This window comes from Poecilia reticulata, chromosome 5, assembly GCF_904066995.2.
Source record: "Poecilia reticulata chromosome 5, P_reticulata-male-v2, whole genome shotgun sequence".
Classification (NCBI taxonomy): domain Eukaryota; kingdom Metazoa; phylum Chordata; class Actinopteri; order Cyprinodontiformes; family Poeciliidae; genus Poecilia; species Poecilia reticulata.
In genome coordinates, this window is record NC_088834.1 from 27,455,686 (window position 1) to 27,474,009 (window position 18,324).

General features: G+C 40.7%; 1 protein-coding gene across 4 annotated transcripts in view; it reads left to right on the forward strand.

The window, feature by feature from the left end:
• The window catches only part of ndrg3a (ndrg family member 3a), a 51,671-nt gene that overhangs the window by 30,949 nt on the left and 2,398 nt on the right, over positions 1-18,324 (forward strand). The window contains exons 1-14 of one of the 4 annotated variants that reach the window (XM_008410546.3): positions 568-1,007; positions 6,091-6,196; positions 6,325-6,445; positions 7,393-7,455; positions 7,541-7,601; positions 9,853-9,939; positions 11,237-11,293; positions 13,037-13,140; positions 13,313-13,378; positions 13,467-13,518; positions 13,597-13,644; positions 13,729-13,764; positions 14,124-14,175; positions 16,951-16,989. In XM_008410546.3, the coding sequence (XP_008408768.1) occupies positions 957-1,007; positions 6,091-6,196; positions 6,325-6,445; positions 7,393-7,455; positions 7,541-7,601; positions 9,853-9,939; positions 11,237-11,293; positions 13,037-13,140; positions 13,313-13,378; positions 13,467-13,518; positions 13,597-13,644; positions 13,729-13,764; positions 14,124-14,175; positions 16,951-16,989 (943 nt within the window). In that variant the 5' untranslated portion in view covers positions 568-956. Of the gene's footprint in view, positions 1-567; positions 1,008-6,090; positions 6,197-6,324; positions 6,446-7,392; positions 7,456-7,540; positions 7,602-9,852; positions 9,940-11,236; positions 11,294-13,036; positions 13,141-13,312; positions 13,379-13,466; positions 13,519-13,596; positions 13,645-13,728; positions 13,765-14,123; positions 14,176-14,598; positions 14,625-16,950; positions 16,990-18,324 lie in introns of those variants that run through there. The other 3 variants (XM_008410544.2, XM_008410547.3, XM_008410545.2) reach the window with 3 other exon arrangements.

Consider the following 18,324-nt stretch of genomic DNA (forward strand, 5'->3'; position numbering starts at 1 on the left):
GGTGACTAAGCAGGAAGTTTAGAGGACAAAAAAAATCCTCATCGTTCTGGTTCTGGAGATGAAACAAGGAGCTTCTTGTTTCCTTTTTCTGGTCTATTAGAGAAGCACTTATGGATGTTCGTAACAGTGTTGTGTGAAATCCGTGTTCAACTCCTTCTTATTAATCTGGAGGTCATTACGTGGGTCCTTTAGGATTAGGTTTAGAGTTAGGGTTACTTCTCCCAAAGTAGGGTTAGGTTAAGGTCATTCTGATCTCTCCTGGTGGCAGCTATGGAATCTTGTTCAGCCATTTTGCTGATGCTGAAAATGACCCCAGGGCCAGCCGTCAAAGTCGGCCTAGTCCCTGCCTCTCCTCTCCTCTTCATCCATAGCACACAGTGATGTCAGCAGCCTGTCGGTATTCCTGGACTGCTTTTTGCATCCCGTGGACCCCGTCACCCCTCTCCCACTCCGCTATCCTCCTCCTCCTCCTCCCGATGCTCCTCTAAGTCCCTCCCTCTCCCACCAACCCACCTGACCCTCCGCAGTCCAATTAGACGCAGCATCGGCTGAATGCATGATCGCGCTGTGACTACCAAACACAAGCTGCAGTCTCACTCTCCTCCTCGTCTGTCTCCTTTCCTGCTCTCTTTTCCCACCACTTCCCCGTCTCTCTCTCTCTCTCTCGGTCTTTCTGCCTTTCAGTCGCCCTCCCTCCTCCTTGTTTTCATTCAAGTTGTTTACCCGTGTCCTCCTCGCCTCGCACTCTTCTGTCTCTCTTTTCCTCCCTTGTCGCTGCTGCTGCTGCTGCTGCTGATCATCTGGCAGCCTCACCCCACATCCCTCCCATCCAACCAAAACCTCCTTCTCCTCTTCCTCCTCCTCTGCCTCCCCCTTCTGGGTTTGGAGATCTTAAGAGCCGCTCAGCACACGCTTCCGCATAGCATAACAGACTCGGCTCCTACATTGGGTAAAACATGTCAACCGTCCTGGACCTGGAGCAGATTTCGTATGCTGGAAATGATGCGGTGAGTGACTAATGCGTCCGACTGGAGAGTCTGGCTAGGTCTTAGAGGAGAGGCGTTATTCTGCACTTTTTCAATAGACTGACTGTTAGTAGCTCAATGGGTCTGTTCTGGATTGCTGGTAGAATAAGGGGAACATCTGAGAGGTGTGTGTGTGCACCCACAGGTCACACAGCACCCAAACTTGCTCAGGGTGTGGTGACGATACGAAAGATGCCCACGGTGTCTGTGTGTACATGTGTGTCCATGCAGATGAACGTGTTCTGCAAACGCCTGTGGTGCGCCCATGCATTGTGTTCCTTATTCATCCATCACTCACTATAAAGAGGCAGTGGGAGGGAGGTCACTCACCCCCCAACGCACGGCATGGCAACAACACGTTAAAAACATCTGCTTCTGCTTCATTCCCTCTGCAGAGTCCTTGAGTTTGTAGCTCTAGCCTGCCGTTTGTGACACATGCGAGTAGCATGGGGGGGCTGCAGGGAGGGGAGGACCACTGTATCGCTGGGGGAATATGCACATGGATGTTTGTATGTGCATGGAGGGGTTTAGTGGCTCACACCTGAGACTGCCGTCGTTTTTAGCTGGAGGAAACGAGAGTGCAGATATTGATCGACCGAGGCGTTGCGGGAAGATGATGAGGGTGGCATCTCTGTTTTGCACCTTTTTTTTTTTTTTTTTTTTTAGAAAGAGAATCATTTGTAACCTTTTCACACTTGTGAACATGCTGATACTCCTATTTTAAGCGCAGACATTTCCCTGATTTTCCCACAACTCGCCCAAAGCGGGCAGGAGTAGATGCTAACGCCCTTCCCTTCCCATCTTATAGCCCTATGCGTTGAATCACAATCGTCAGTCGGTGTGTATCGATGTGTGCAATATCCCAAAGGACTGCTGGGGTGCAATAACTTTAGTAGTCATTATGTTTCCAATCAAACGCCCCTTGCTAATAACTTATTCAACCAGGAGAGGTGGGAGCTCTGTCCTGGTCAGACAGGACATCACAATCTTTGATTTTTATTACAGTGACAATAAAATTCAATCAAATGTTTATTTGGTTGCAAATATGCCACTCCATACAGTCAGAGACTCAAACAACAAGCACTGCTATAAATCAAAAATTTTATCAGATGGCTACTTTTCTACACCAATTACGTTAAATAGTGCAACTGTACTGCAGAGTCATAATTCAGTCGTTTTGAAAGGCAGACATTGGAAGAACAGTTTGAATTGGATGGACTCCTGCTGCTGTTTTTACCCACAACCGACCTGGATCTTAATGGCAGAGAGGCTAAAGCTCAGGGAGAATGGTAGAGACATCATGATGGAAAAGGTACAACTAAGGGAGTTGCATGTTGGCTTAATCTCAATCGATGTCATCGTCGCAACATTCAAATTAATATTGCAGTGACACGTTTGCCCAGTTTTGTGCAAACTGGGCAATGTTGATGTACCGATCAACATTGGTACATGAGTTTGATCAGTAAGAGAAGTTCAAGCGAGGTAGTTTTTCCTCGTTCAGGCAGAAAATTCTGTATTTGTACCTATACACTAATTCACAAACCAGGATTGTCATGTAATTTCTTTATTTTCTATTTGATTAGAAATGGTTACTTCCATCAAGGAGCCTGCAACACATTTCTTTTTCTTTTTGTGCAGTTGCTCAAGGAAAACGAGATCTGAATTGGTCATAATCAAAACAAATTTTAAATCGTTGTCTGCCTGGAAAAATCTAAATAAAAGCTCACACACAGTAGATCCAGATAATTACAGCATTCACTGCTATTAGAATAAAAAAAAAAAACTTCTACTACAAAAAAAATTAGCCTGTTCAACGCTGATTGGTTCGTCTCTCCTAAGAACTTATCCAAGCACTCATGTTTATATGTTTAAAAGCGTGACGAGAGATTTGAAGAGTGAATCAATAACACTTTTAGCCCGACAGAAATCTCTTCCTCTCCTTTCCTCCTTCTACATTATAGCTGGAGCAGATATGAGAAATTAAAGCGACGCAGCCCTTTCTGTTTTAAGGCACTCTCCCTCAGCCAGCCTCTTGTCTTGTCTCTGCCACGGCTTTCATGCTCTACTTCCCTCCATCTACGTCCAGTCTGTCCCTTGATCCGTCTAACCCATCGTCACCCCGGTTCCCCCCACGGACCTTTTCATTTCATGTCAGCGGTGGGGATGCATGTGCCTGCTCTCTCTGACACACACACACACACACACCGAAGAAGACAGGCGTTTGAGCAAAGTATATTTGTGGACTTGTCCTTGACTCTGTCCTTGTCTGGAAATGAAAATCTGCAGCAGCACGGCCATTGAGACGGTCTTTCCATGTATAGCTGGTTGTTTTTCTGCGCTACCTAGAGCGAAGGCTCCACACGAAGGCGGGAGTTCCTCCATCAGGGTTTATTTGGTCTCACCATGAGAAGTAGAGTTAAGTATCGGTTCATTTGCAACACATTTCTAGGGTTGAAGCCAATAATTGGTTTTGAAATTGATTACTCTGGCGGGTTATCGATTAATCGGATAAAAGATTTTTCATTTACCCACTTACGTCTTTTTTAAAAACTATTAGAAGTCCATTAAAATAAGCAAGTAAACAAGTACTTCATTTTTAAAATAAAAAATGCAACATCAGCATTCCTTTAGTGTTTTCTTGACTTGTATCAAAGGATGCAGCTTAAAAAATAGTTCAAGTATTATGAAAAGCTCAGCCCTTAATACTTGACTTTTCATCAGTAAAAATAAACCAATGATCAACTGGTTTATCTTTTGATGAATCAATTAATAATGGGTGGAAAAACTAAAACTAGCTAAGGTTTTAGCTAACAACACCTGAGGTGTTTTGGGTTGAACATATAATTTTTCTCCACATGTTTTTGGCCGAATTGCTGTTCTTAATATGTTCTTCTTTCTGCTAGTGGGCTTTTTTTTTTAGTTTGTATTCTCCAGTTAAAGTTAAATCGATTACTAATTAGTTGATGATTATTTCAACAATCGATTCATCACGATTAATCCGAATAATTGTTTCAGCCCTACACATTTCTGATACTGTGTTGCAGTTTTAATGCTTGCCCAGACCTGTGCGGTTCAGGAAAATGGCACCGACAGGATCAACTCTTCCTCTTCTTCTTGTGTTGCCGTGTCCGTTATACTCAGCGAATCCGAACAATTACAGCGGCCGCCGGGCTCAGGATTAGCCTCCATCTAATCTGAAGTGTTTACAACACATGCGCTTCTCCCAATGCTGCTGGGAGTTCAGGGAGAAGCAGGGCTGACGTTCGATCTGTTGTCCTTAATGTGGATTTCTCGTTCGCTCCGGCTTTCTCGCTCCATTATTGATGACCAGCGGGCCTGGAGACCAGGGCAGCGGCCCCGCCCGCTGCTCTGTGCGGCTCACACGCCCTCACAGATGTATGGAGCCACATCACGCAGAGCGTTGTTTGCAGCGCCGCATCATGCTGACCTTGAGGAATCTGTTTGTTGCTATATGATGAGTTTGTGAATCACAAGGTTGGCCTGGAAAGTGGCTGCTTTTTTCCCCCACTTCCTGTCATTTCTCTCTGAGGTGCATCAACACAGTCAATGCTTCGATTGTTTGTTGCTGTGTAAATTCCACACTTTAGTCATTTTTTTATCATCTGATATACAAACATGGAGCTTTCCGGTTAATGGTGAAGAAATAATAATAATAATTAATAAAAATGCTGGGATGTGCTTTCTGAATTTCATTATGCTTCTCTTTGCAAACCCATTGGTCCAAAGCACACCATGCTGAAATTTTTGCGGAGTCATCCGGGTGAAAGCCGATTCAGAGTCCTGAACAATAATGCTGCTTTTTCTCTTTCCCTTTTTAACCAAATGAAAAGGGTTCTGCAGCCTGCCCTATTCACTGCTTTGTTTCTTCAAGGGCTCAGGACTGAAAAGACGCATGCTTTGCATACCCAATTTATAAACTTTAAAGTGTCCTTGTGGACACACTAATACAACGAGTGTGTTAGAAATGACCTGTCAACAGTTTGAGGACTGCAAAACTTTAAACAACAAATGGTATGTAGTAATGAACCCAGTGTCACTACATTTAAATTTCTACTTGAATAGTTTAGTTTAGCCTGGAAACTTCATGCTCATCTCTGGAGATACATTTCCTTCCGCATCGATAAAGAAACTGCAGCTGTTATTATCTACGACTATTGAGTTAAAACCAACACAGTTTTGGGTGGTGTGGCCAATCAAGTCCCTGGTTAAAAATGAAACTCTTCTAGTCTGAGTTGATTTTATCACATTATGGTTATGGCCTTAACTTAATGGTTAAGTGTTTAACCAATAACATGGTTAAAGCAGCTGTTTATACCCTCAATATGACAGAGTAATAACTTAAAATACTAAAATATTAATATTCGGATCAAACTAAATGACATTTGTTTTTGTTTTACTTCAGTTTCCATTTAAATCTATTGATTAAATTTAGTGCATATTTGGTAAAACTAATTTAGAGTAATACAACTAATAAACGGCAAGAAAACCTATAACGTAAATAATTACAGTTTCTTACCGTGTCTATATTAAATGTCTGACTCTTTGGTCAGTGTGTGTGAAACATGGCTAGCACTAGCTTGTGCTAATAAATTAGCAGCTAAAAGGCTAAAGGTGACTTAAATGAACAAATTGGTTTCCTTGTGCGAAGAAAAGTTAAACAAATTATGTTATGTTCTTAACATAAGCTGTTGAAATGAACATTGTTATTCAGCATCATTTTACATTCTTACTATTGCTTATGCTATCAAGAGGTTGAGTGATATCTCATTCAAAGTAACCCAGCTTGTTGGTTCTCGGTTTTTAGACGACTCCCCCAACAAAGTAAATCCACCATTTGGGTTAAGGAAACAACCCAGCTGTGATTTATTAGTAGTTTCTTCCTCAGGAAACATTATATGCCTTCATTTGCTGCTCATGTTTATCTGAGAGGTTTCTGTTGTAACCTAGCTTGTTGGTAAAAGAAAACTAGAATCTGCCTATCTACCCTCCTGAAGGCATTTCACCTTTCATCCTAAGCTCATGTTTTTGCTCTCCTTGGTTGCAGGAACACGACATTGAGACTCCTCACGGCGTTCTCCATGTGACGATGCGAGGCGTTCCCAAGGGCAACAGGCCCGTCATCCTCACCTATCACGACATCGGACTCAACCGTGAGTCAGCCAAAAAATATGTCTGCCCATGTCCCACCCTCCTGGATGAATGGCACGGCTTAATGAGGGGTTTTTTTTGTATTATTTGTAAGTTGTCTCCATCTTGTTTGCCTTTTTTTTTTTCTTAGACAAGTCCTGCTTCAACACCCTGTTCAACTATGAGGACATGCAGGAGATCACCCAGCATTTTGCTGTGGTCCATGTGGACGCGCCCGGCCAGCAGGAGGGCGCGCCTCCCTTCCCCAGCGGGTGAGTGGCACTCTCCTTTAACACATTCATTTCAGAGCTGGTGCTGACGCAGCAGGTTCATTTGCTAATGGAAACGTTTTTACTAGTCACTTGTTTTTCAAATCGAACTTCCTTGAACCTATAAATCTATAATGATCTCAATTTTCTGATTAACTGAACGATAAGAAAATGTGCGGGGTTTAGAAACTACTTGTATTCCACGAACCTTTTAAAAATATTGTCACATTACAGCCATGATGTTCAATGTATTTAACTATGGTTTTGTATGATGGACTTGCACAAAGTGGTGCACAGCTGGAAAGTGGAAAAAAGTATTTGTGGATTTTCAAAACGAAAAACCTATATACAAAAATATCTATACTCTAATGCCCCTAAACATAATCCAGGGCAACTAATTACCTCCTGTTCAAATCTGCTCTAAGCATACAGGCTGAGCTGCAGTGGAATGCTTTAGATGTGCGTGTGTGAGAATGACCAGTTGAAAACAATATATAACTCTCCTTTTCCACTTCTCAGTTATTCACCACTTTGTGTTGGCCCTTTAGTCAAAATCTAAATACAATCTGTTCAGGTATAAGTCTGAAAAAATGACAGGATGTTAAAATTGTCAGTGCACAAACACTTTTACATGATAGTATAAATTAGGGATGCATCCATATAAAGCTTTATGCCAATATTGATATCCAATAATAATATTGTCATTATGGGTGACACTCGATATTTACTGCTATTTTTGTCTGATACAATGTTGGTGCTGAAATATCATACAGCCAATATTGATATTAGTGCTGATATATTGTGTGGCTGATGTCATTGTTAGTGCAAATATATCATACATCCAATACCGATACCAATATCCATATGGATGCAGCTATATCGAGTGGTTGATACCTATGTTAGTGCTGATATATCGTATATAAATTACATGACCTCTGACCTGTCTACAGATACCATTACCCTACCATGGACGAGCTGGCTGAAATGCTGCCCTCTGTGATGACTCAGCTGAAGTGAGCATCTTTCTGCTGTTTGCTGGTTAATGTTTTTTTTGTTTTTTTTTGTCTGAATCTCTACAGTATCCGTTTGTTTCTGTAGGGTCAACAGTGTGATCGGCATCGGTGTAGGAGCTGGAGCTTACGTCCTCACCCGCTTTGCAGTGAGTCCTCCACATTGGTGCTTTTTATTTATCCTTGTGTGCAACATCATAGAATCCCCCTAGCACCATTTCCCAGATGTTTTTTTGACCACACAGCTTGTAACATGAAAGCCTCTTATCAAACCCACACAGGACATCGGGCTCCTGTTGTGGTGCTGGTCACCCCGTGATGAACCACCTTTAAGATTCCCTCCTTTTTCGTGCGCCTTGTTTCTGCGCTCGCTTAACGAAGCTAAAATAAGCACAATCTAGCAGAAAGCTCTGGAGAAGAGAGGAAGTACTGACAGATTAATAATGAAACGGGAGGCTGGTAATACAGGGAGGTGAAGAGATGGAAAAATAGCAACGGTCTCTCCAAGGACAGTCTGCTCCGGTTTAAAACTCAAGTGGAAACATTGATTGTGAAATATGTTTGGCAGAGCAGCTCACGATGCACCCCATTCATATTTTGGCCAAACGCAGCATCTGCAGCATCCACTCGATATTAAGCAAGATGGGTCCTGTGTTTCCTCAGACGGCCTGTCTGCCTTCAGGCCATTTTAAAGCCACTCGCCTGCATTTAGAGTCCCAGCACTCTCTGTTGAATCACATTTCAGCTTCATTTGAACTGACAGATGTGCTTTATTTTTTATAGGTTTTATCAGTGTCTTCATATGAGCATAAAATTCTTATGTTTTTCCATTTTCTTCATGTTCTCAGCCCTTCATTAACAGCTTTAAAAAAAACATTTATTTTCCCCAAGCTGTAACCCGACACCCATTTGTAAAAATAAGCAATTGGTACCAATTCTTAAGAAGCAATCGGCACTTATAGCTTCCAAAAAATGTTTTTCTTAAAGTGTCCGGCTTGTTTATAAGGCAGTCATTTGTTCGGTGGGGAGGAAAAAGTCGAGAGATATTTTGTCTGAGAGCAGCAGCCTGGATACCCAAGCAACCGGTACTCTACCCAGTTAATTAAAAGCACTCTGTGAAGAGCCCAATTTGTCTGAAAGTTGCCGAATGTAGTGAATGACTGCTTGTAGCTGATATGTTGATAGTAATTTCAACTTCTAAAACTGAGTAATATTTTAAAAAAGCATGAAGAAAAAAGGTAACCAGCTAAATGCACAGACAAAGGTGGTGAAGAGCGGTAGCGCGAAGGTAGTGCAGACAAAGGTATCACTGCTTGTGATTAAAAACTTCTCATTCAAAAATTAAAATTCTGGCAGCTTTCTGGTTGGACATTGTTATTTCTGCTGGTTCTGACCAGCATTTTTACTCTTATCCACCCATGCATGCATCAGCGCATTCCTCCCAATAGTTGTCAGTGGTAGCGGTTCTACAAAACATGGTAGAAGTGAATGGAAGCGGCTGGAAATTCCGCTTTTCAGTCCCCATTTAATTTGAGAGGGTTTAGCTTCATACGTACATAAGCATTTAGTTTTTCTTACATGTTGTTTTTCAATAAGTCAATTCTAGCTAATACCACACATGTAGTGGATTGAACTGAAGATAAAACACTAAGATACAGTCAGATGCTCTCTTATTTATTGGTCTCTAGGAAACATTTAGTCACAACTGCAGCTATTAGTGCAGGTAAACATAGGAAATACACAGCCTGTTATTTATGATGTCATCCATAGAGTGATAGAAGACGCGTGCAAAATAAAAATAAATCTTTTTCTTATCTTAGGCAGTATATACCCACAAACATCACCTCTGACCTCAGTGGCCTGCTGGCTGACGTACAACTAGAACTGTGTGTCCTTGCCACAGCATTAACTGTGTGTTGGGCTTGTCCCCTTAACTTCCTGTTTACTGTTGCTTCCTTTAAAATCAAGTCTTCAATTGTTTTGTGATTCTGAAGTAAAAAGTATTTTTGGTAAAGAGAAAAACTGAGACTTCCATTCACTGCTGCTATGTTTATAAAGAGAATAAAACCTGCTTCTTTGTTTTTATTCACTTTTATGTTTTTATTCAGTTTATGGCCACAGAGTCATTTAAAATTTTTTCCCTTTTTTGTTTTTTATTTTATAAAGGTAATTAAATTTACAGGAACAGATATAGGTGCTTTGCTGTCCTAGACGGACTGTCATCATCCATGTTAAGTTTTTCTTTTTTAGAAGGGTGTGGCCCCAAAGACTCTTTTCGTGTGTCACTTTTTTTTAATTATTACAAAAAATGGTGGAAAGTTGTTTCTTTTTAAAAATTTTCTGTCTCTAAAACATAGCTGGCCTACTGCATGACCTTCACGTTTATCGCTTTCTTTCCAGCTGAACAACCCCAACCTCGTAGAAGGATTGGTTCTGATCAACGTCGACCCGTGTGCCGAAGGCTGGATTGATTGGGCCGCTTCGAAGGTCAGTGTTCCAACTTCACCACAGAACCTGGAAGGAAGGTTCATGTGAAATTCAAACAGGAATGAGAAATATGCAATCAGAAGCGACCAAACTGGAAAAATAAACTGACGAACTACACAAAAGTATTTATTTATTTTCACCGTTATCATACTGCAATTCAGACGACTTTTAACTTATTGCTAGAGGAAGAGTCTCCCATCAACAAAAAAAATGGTGGAACAATAACATTGGGTTACAAAAGAATATTCTTTGGAAGTTGTTTTTTCCAGCTAAATTTGGACTAATTTTCGCCGCTGAATCCAAAAATGACATCAATTTTTCTCCATCAGGTCAAGTTTTTATTATAATTTGACTTGGAGAAATCTGATCTTCTGACTAGATTCATTACATTTTTGAGACATCACAAAAATCAGTTCAGAACCATCAGTTCATTTCTGAACTGATGGTTCAGAAATGAACCATCTGTTAATATTTCTCATCCAAAAATGGGTTTAGGAGGAAAAAAAATGTTTTCCAACAGAGTTTATTAATTAAATGTTACAAATTTGGATTTTTATAAATTGAATAATAAACACTGATGAGGATATGTACATGTGAATTGAACATTACGTCTTGATTGTGTAAAATTCTCCGTCTCTTTCCTGTCCTGATGGAGTCTCTCCTCCTGCTCGTCACTCACTGATCAGATTCTCAGGAAATCGATCCAGATGTGAGAACAAGTCGTGTGTTTTGATGCTCATGTTGCTCCATAGTTCAGAAAGTTGAGCTGATTGAGCAAAACCAGTGTGACTTTTGGATTGAGCTCATCAAAATGACATTAAAACAGTTGAAAAACCACAGACAATCTTTTGACTTCCAACCAGTGTAATAATAAGTGTATAATATAAGATCTGCACAGGCAGAGCAGACTCGGTATTATTAGATGAGCGGTGGTTAAAAATACACATGGTAAGTTTTTATCAGAAAGCGCTGATGCAATCTCCAGATAGGGTTGTTTTTCTACCAGACCTCATGTTAATGTAACATAGTGCATCTAAAGATATATTAAGCAGCTCTTTGTTAATTTCTAAAACACACAGTAGACAGTGTTTGTTGTTCAACGATGTTTATTTAAGTAATAACTTAGCTACACTCTAATTATGCCATTTATTCTGCTTATTATTGTTGCACAAGCTAAATGTTCTGTGAATTTGCTAACCGAGTACAAAAATCAGTTTCCTAAGAAAACGAAAAGCACACACTAACAAAATGAAGATAAATGTGTTACATTGTCTCTGCTGGCTGTGTGTGTTTGCAGCTGTCTGGATGGACCAGTAACTTGGTGGACATCGTCATGGCTCACCACTTCAGCACTGTGAGTTCTCACTGCGACTCTTTCTCACACCCCCCCCTCTCGTTTATTACTGACACTGTGTCAGCGTCTGTAATAAACTACTCGACTTGTCTAGAAAAGCCAGAAGTTTATCTAACCATTAACGACTAACAGACGTTTGCTAATAACGTCTTTAATATGTGGAGAGGCCGATCATGACCCACTAAAAGCAAACAGTCGTCTAATAATGCTATAAATGACCCCACTGTGCAAACATAAGCAGCTGTTGGAGTGAATCAATCACATAAAATGTATTCACATCCACCGCGCTTCTGTTAAATGTGACTTCCTGCATGTTGTTGTGTATGAAATGGATTATTCCTTAATCTTTTCAACAAACGTGGTCACGTTACAGGCACAGAAATTTGAAACATTGTTGTTTTTTTGTGTGTGTTTGACGTCATATGCAACTTAAGCAGAATTGTGAAGCTGAATAAAAATTACACCAGGTTTTATTTTACCCATCTGAAAAGTGAAGCTGCAGAGATTCGCAGACTCTGCAGACTAGACAAGTAGGTGTGAACTGAAAAATTGGCCTTGGTTTCCTCAGTCTTACTGATCTTATCTTCCTTTGGAGAGGTCTAAAAATTAGCCATTGTTCCCTTTTCTTCTGCCGTGAGAGAGATTTGACTGACAGCGGTCAACAATAGTCACCTACTGTTGCCAACTTAGCAACTTTGTCTATATTTAGTCGCTTTTCAAACAAATAAAAAAAACCCATCATTGACCAAAATTGGAATTGGGAAGTCAGGCTTTTTAACGATCAACGATGGACATGAAAACTGTAATCAGTGCCTCCTCTGTAGACACCTGTTGGGACTTATACATCCTCCATAAGAGCAGAAAAATTGGTTCTATATACCATGTGTGCAAGTACTTTATGATGTTTTTGCAGCTTGTTCTTGATGCATGTTCATGGGTATGAAGTGTGCGCATCAGTGTGAGAAACCTATGAAGACTTTGTAGTAGTTCAGTCATACTTTCTATAGATCTGGCATGTATGGAAGAGAGGCGGTAGAAAGCTTAAAGAAGTACTGTTAGCTGTTTGCCACAAGAAAACATGTGGGAGAAGGTTATTTGTTTTGACCTACATGTAAAAGTCCAGGTTTTGGCTAAAAATTAACTGTAGCCATGCTTCCATCCAATTGTTTTGTGAATTTTGAGCAAACTTCAAAAATGTTCCACAAATTAACAAAAAAAATTTAAAAAATTAACGTTTCCATCTACGGGTTTGGAGCGAATCAACCAGGCTACGCAAAGCGTAATGTCGTCAGATGTAATAAACTCATGGCTGTAAGTGGAGGTTACAAACTAGCATGGATCACATGCTAGTTTGTAACCTCCACTTCCTGTTTATTGCAGCCATGAGTTTATTACATCTGACAACATCATGCTGACTATGTCAGAACTTATTCAGCAAATGTTTTTCCGTCTGCCCTTTGGCACCTTAGCACTTTTCAAGAAAAAAGTACAAATATTTTTGTGAAATTGAGGGAGTTTGTTCTTTTTTCAAATGTTGCCATTTCCATAAACCTATTGACAATGCTATACCTCAAAATGCATATAAAAAACCCTCAATGGATCACCCTGAACATCCCATGGTGAAACACAGCAGTGACAACATCATGCCAAGTGTGGCAAAACGAGAAAGGGATACGATTACTGTAGCGTCTGGACTCTTAAATGTGTTTACCAGGATTTGTTGAAATATTTTCTGTCCGTCAGGATGAGCTGACAGAAAACCAGGAGCTGATCCAGACCTACCGCCTCCACATCGCCCAGGACATCAACCAGGACAACCTGGCCCTGTTCTGTGGCTCCTACCAGTAGTAAGTTCAAAGACGTGAAAGATGCACATGGTTTGCTTTTTCTCCTTCTTTTTTTTTTATTATTATTATTGGTCAAAACTTAAAATTAATCCCAAAATGGCCAGTCTAACCCCACAGCTTAAGTCAACATTACATCTTCTCTTAAGACGCCGTTACTTTACTTTGTCTGCAGCCGCAGGGACCTTGAGATCGAGAGACCCATCGTGGGGTTGAACGAAGATACGGTGAACACACTAACGTAGGTGTTGAGACTGAGGCGGCGCTGATCTGTGTTTTGCACCAGAGCGCAGTGTGACCTTAGATGTTTTTCTGTTCATCCACTCCAGGTGCCCCGCCCTGCTGGTGGTCGGAGACACGTCACCTGCTGTCGAGGCTGTGGTAGGTCAAAGTTCACCAGAAATGTTAATTTAAATAATTTGCTGCTTCTTCTTTGTTGTCAACGTCTTTGTGTTTCAGGTGGAGTGCAATTCCAGGTTGAATCCCACCAAGACCACACTGCTAAAGGTGCAGAGCGTTTGCTATTTCAAAACTCAAATCAATTTTAGCTTTAAAATTCACATTTTAATAAAACTGATATTGATTCTTTAGATGGCTGATTGTGGAGGCTTGCCACAAGTTGTGCAGGTCAGTTAATTTTTTGTTTTTTACATTTTAGAAATGCAACATATCACTTTTTTTTCTGAAGCCGAACCGACATTCAGCTTCTGCACAAATCTGGGATAAACTTCCAGAAAACGTTAAAACTGCAGAAAGACCGACTTCCTTCAAATCAAAGCTAAAGACTCACCAGTTTAGAGTTGCCTTTGATTCATAATAACTGGAACATTAATCAACATATTTGATTAATTGATAGCATTTGACAAAATGTAACGGCGGCTGCTTGTTTCATCATTACTATGTTACGTTTTCATGATGTCAAACACTTTGAACTGCCTTGTTGCTCCAATCTGCTCTGGAGATAAAACTTGACTTTCTCTCTGCAGCCCGGGAAGCTCGCCGAGGCGTTCAAGTACTTTGTTCAGGGCATGGGATACAGTAAGTAAAACAGCTGTCATTTTAATGTGTCAAAGGTCTTTGAAAAACATCGGAATATATGAATATATATAGTAACTCGGGTTTGAACCGGTTGACTCTGTGGTCACTTTCTAGCTGCTTTTCGATGACGTTCTTGTGGTTCAGGTTCGCCTGTGTTTACTTCTTTGGCTTCCTGTTGACGTGAGCGCAATTACAAAAGACTCCTGAGCTCGGTGGGGGTTGTTTTTTGTTTTTTTGTTTTTCTCTCTCTCTCTCACATTGCTGCCTGTTGCTAAACAACCCGGGTTTTGGTGGAGTGGGTTGGGTTTTGTCCAGGAGAGCATGAAAAGAGGCATGCTCTCTGCGCCCCCGTCCCGGACGGAGCGCCCTTTGGGGGCTGGGGGCCTATTGGTGCTAATATCATTTCCTCTGTGCTCTTCGCAGCGTGTGCCACTCACAGCTCTCAGTAGGTGAGATTTGTGTCTGAAATCACACTCAGATGTGCTGAACAGCAATTTGCTTCCTGCTCGGCACAGAGTGGGTGTTGAAAATGACCCCTTTTTTATTGTTCTTGGTGTGCTTTTTTTTTTTTTTCTCTCTCCCTTTTAGTGCTCAACTGTTTACTGATGCGCTCTCTTTTGAGGGAGAGTCATAGTTAAACAGGCTTTCTGGTTTTAATGTTTGTAGTTTTTGAAAAAAAGAAAAAGTGTTCAAAGATTGAGAGTGTGACCTCTCGGTGAGTCGGTTTAAAAAGTTTTACTTTCCTTTCTCACACAGATAGCATCTGTTTGCAGTGGGCTGCAAAATTAGCCATGCGAGTGAACATTTTCACATTTTGTCACGTTACAACAAACCACACTGTATTTTGTTTTAGATTTCATGCAAAAGATCCACACGGGTCATCAAGAGAATTATAATATACTTCATTGATCCCCAGGGGGAAATTTCTTATTTGTTGACAGGCTATTCCTGTTAAATATTAGCAACAATTAGTGATATAAAATGTGCAACACAAGTGTGAAATTAATAAATTAATATTTAGACTACAAGTACTTTACATGTGACTTAAATATAAAGTAAATTAGATAAATAAATGGAAAAGTGTGGATCTATAACAAGCCTAGAGGGTAGCAGTGCATAACTGGGAAGTGGAAGGAAAAGAATTTTTTTTTTATCTTTTTTTTTTTTTTTTTTTTTTTGCAAATAAGATTAAAAAATTTATGAAACAAATTTATATTCAGCTTCCCTGATTCAACACTTTGCAGAACCACATTTCGTTCTCTGCACACCTACACCATTCCTCTTTGCAAAAGATGTTTCAGTCTGATTGGATGGAAAGTGTCTGTTCTGCTCCAGAATGTGAACGCGCTCTGAGCTCCGGCGTCCGGCGTCCGGCTTCAGCTCTGGACGAATGCTTGGAGTTTGTTGTCCAGGTGAAGCCCTGCCCCCTTTCTCAAGTCTTTTGCAGACTCTAATAGGTTTTTCTTCAAGAATTATCTTGGATTTAGCTCTGAATGATTCTGCCACCACCGTGTTTCACTGTGGTGGGGAGATGAGTGATTTTCATTTTTTTTGCCACATTTTTAGCATATTGGCCACATAGTTCCCTTTTGGTCAGAGACCAAGAACACCTCCTTCTCGCCACTTCTCCATAAAGACTCATTTTGTGGTGTGCTTGACGAATAATCGTCCTGTTGACTAGCTGTTGACTATTTTAGTAATTAAGTAATCTATTTTTCTCATGATTAAATGTATAATCAAATAAAAAAAAGTATCAATACGAGCTGTAGATATCAGCCCAAATTTTCATATATGTGCATCTCCAACTCCTACTCTCCTGTTTCTTAGAAAATGAACTTGTATTAATATCAAATTTTTATGTCAAAATTCCACAAAAATCTGAAATTATGTTCAATGTAATGACATTAGAAAGCAACATATTCAAAAACGTTTTTTTAAATGTGTATACTCCAGTTTTTAGTTTATTCATCTTCAGTCAATTTAATAAATGTGAGCAATGGGATCTTTGTCACACAGAAACACATAAGTCAGATGTGTACATATTACATACATTTGGTAGGGAATTTATTTTCCGCTTCGTCTGTAAAGCTACACTTGTAGCTACAGCTATCAGCTACAGCATCCTGATGTGTTTGGTCATTCTTTGCTATGCTAATAGCACTTAGCCTTTGTTAGCAGCTCATCAGCAGAAGGAAAACATTCATAATTTTTCTTTCCACTTCCGTTATGCAACTCTTTTTCTTTTCTGTTTTTTTCCTGTCAGTCTGCCACATTAAACCCTCTGCAGTTTGATGTTACGTGACAAAAGTGAAAAAACTTTTCTGCAAGGCGCCGTATGAGTGAATCTCTTTAATGTCACTTCTCTCTTGGTCTCTGCTGCTCTCAAACTCTTCACCGTGGGAAGAGCCGGCGTGGCGGCGTCGCTTTAAAGGCCATCCAGGTCCACCTATCGAGTAAATGTCACCGCGAGATTAGAGCAGATTAAAAAAAGACTGTTTTCACGCAGCGAATGTGTGCAAAATAAAACCTTGGCACCTGAGTGTGTTTCCCCCTCATTAACACCTCGGGGCAGCGTGAAATGCAACAGGAAACGGCCAGAGACGGCAGGAAGCAGCTCTCGATGTGTGCACACATGCTATGATTTCTTACCTCTTGTTGCCAGCCAGCTGCCGTTTGTCTTGAGCCGCTGCCAAGTCTCCTCTATAAACACAAAGATGCACCTTTTCACTCCTCTTCTCTTTTTTCTCCTGTCTTTTCTTCTACTATTGCCCTCAGTTCCCTACGTTCTCCTCAGTCACCTGAGCAGCGAATCAGGTACTGGACTCTTCAGCAGCTCCTCCACCAGGGGGCGCTTAGAACCGAAATGCTTCTGCGGCGCACACGTGTGTCAAACTCAAGGCCCAGGGGCCAAATCCGGCCCGCCTTAGCTACTTATGTGTCCCTCTGGGCTGCAGGGGGACGCATATAATTAACAGTTGTTTGCTTAAATGTTGTTTCATCAATTAAGGCAACAGTTTTTATCTCTATAGGGCCGCACTACATCAATCAGTCCCTCGGGTTTTTCGCAGTCGCAAAATCAACAGATCTTTGCACTTCTTCGCGCTACTCCATAATTGTGAGTTTATTGCAAATCTTCCACAGTGGTTGAAAAACATTGGGTTAAAGTGATGCCAACTCCCGCCTGCGGGTGGCAGTATGTCTTATGTCTACCACACTGCCCCCTCAGCCTTAACTGATGTTAAATTATAGTTTGTGATTAGTATGGCGAGTAGCAAAAAAACAGATTTACTGAAATATAAGCTCAAGTATCATATTTCGTGCAAATATTTCTAAATTAGCCCCTCAAAATTGTCATTGGTTTTGTAATATTTTTTTTAATTTTTACTCTTTTTTTTTTTTCTTTTTTTTTGCACTCATGGAGGGACTGACCAAAGTGAAAAGCTGTCCCATATCATTTACTTTTTAAGAAGTGCTTATTGAATTCAGACATGGCTATTTATTAATGTTTTAAAGGGGCAGTATTTTTGTAAAATTGACTTGTTTTTTTTAAGCTTCTTCTGCTCCTTCAAACTAGCCAGCAGCAATTAGCAAACACCTGCATAAGTGTAATGTTACGTCTACTGATATGGGAGCTACTTCTCAGTGAACCACTGGTAAAAATGTTGTTAGAGGGTTAATAGAGGAGCCATGTTGTGATGACTTCCTGAAGGCGGAGTTTCAGAAAAAGTAGGAGCTTCTTGGAGACAAAGGCCAAATTTCAAGGTGTTAAATTACAAAGTCAAATTTTTTTAAAGTCGTATTTGGTATATGACTTTGAAACGGGGAACATAGTTAATTGATTGTGCTATAAAATGGCACTTTGTGCCTAAAAGGCACACAATACTGCCTCTTTAACAGTTTAATGGGTTTTAGTAATACATTCCAGCCCAAACGGTCCTTCGGGGCATTCGTTATCTTGATGTGGCCCCAAAATGAAAATGAGTTTGACACCCCACCCCGCTCCATTCTGAATGTGAATGTGTGCAGAAAGCTCAACCACAGTGCTCTGCTAGACGCTTTCCAGCAGCAGTTTTAGAAGCTTCTGCATTACATTCTTCTTCTTCTCCCTGTCGGAGCCCGGCGCTTCCCGTTAGCATGTCCTCGCTCCGG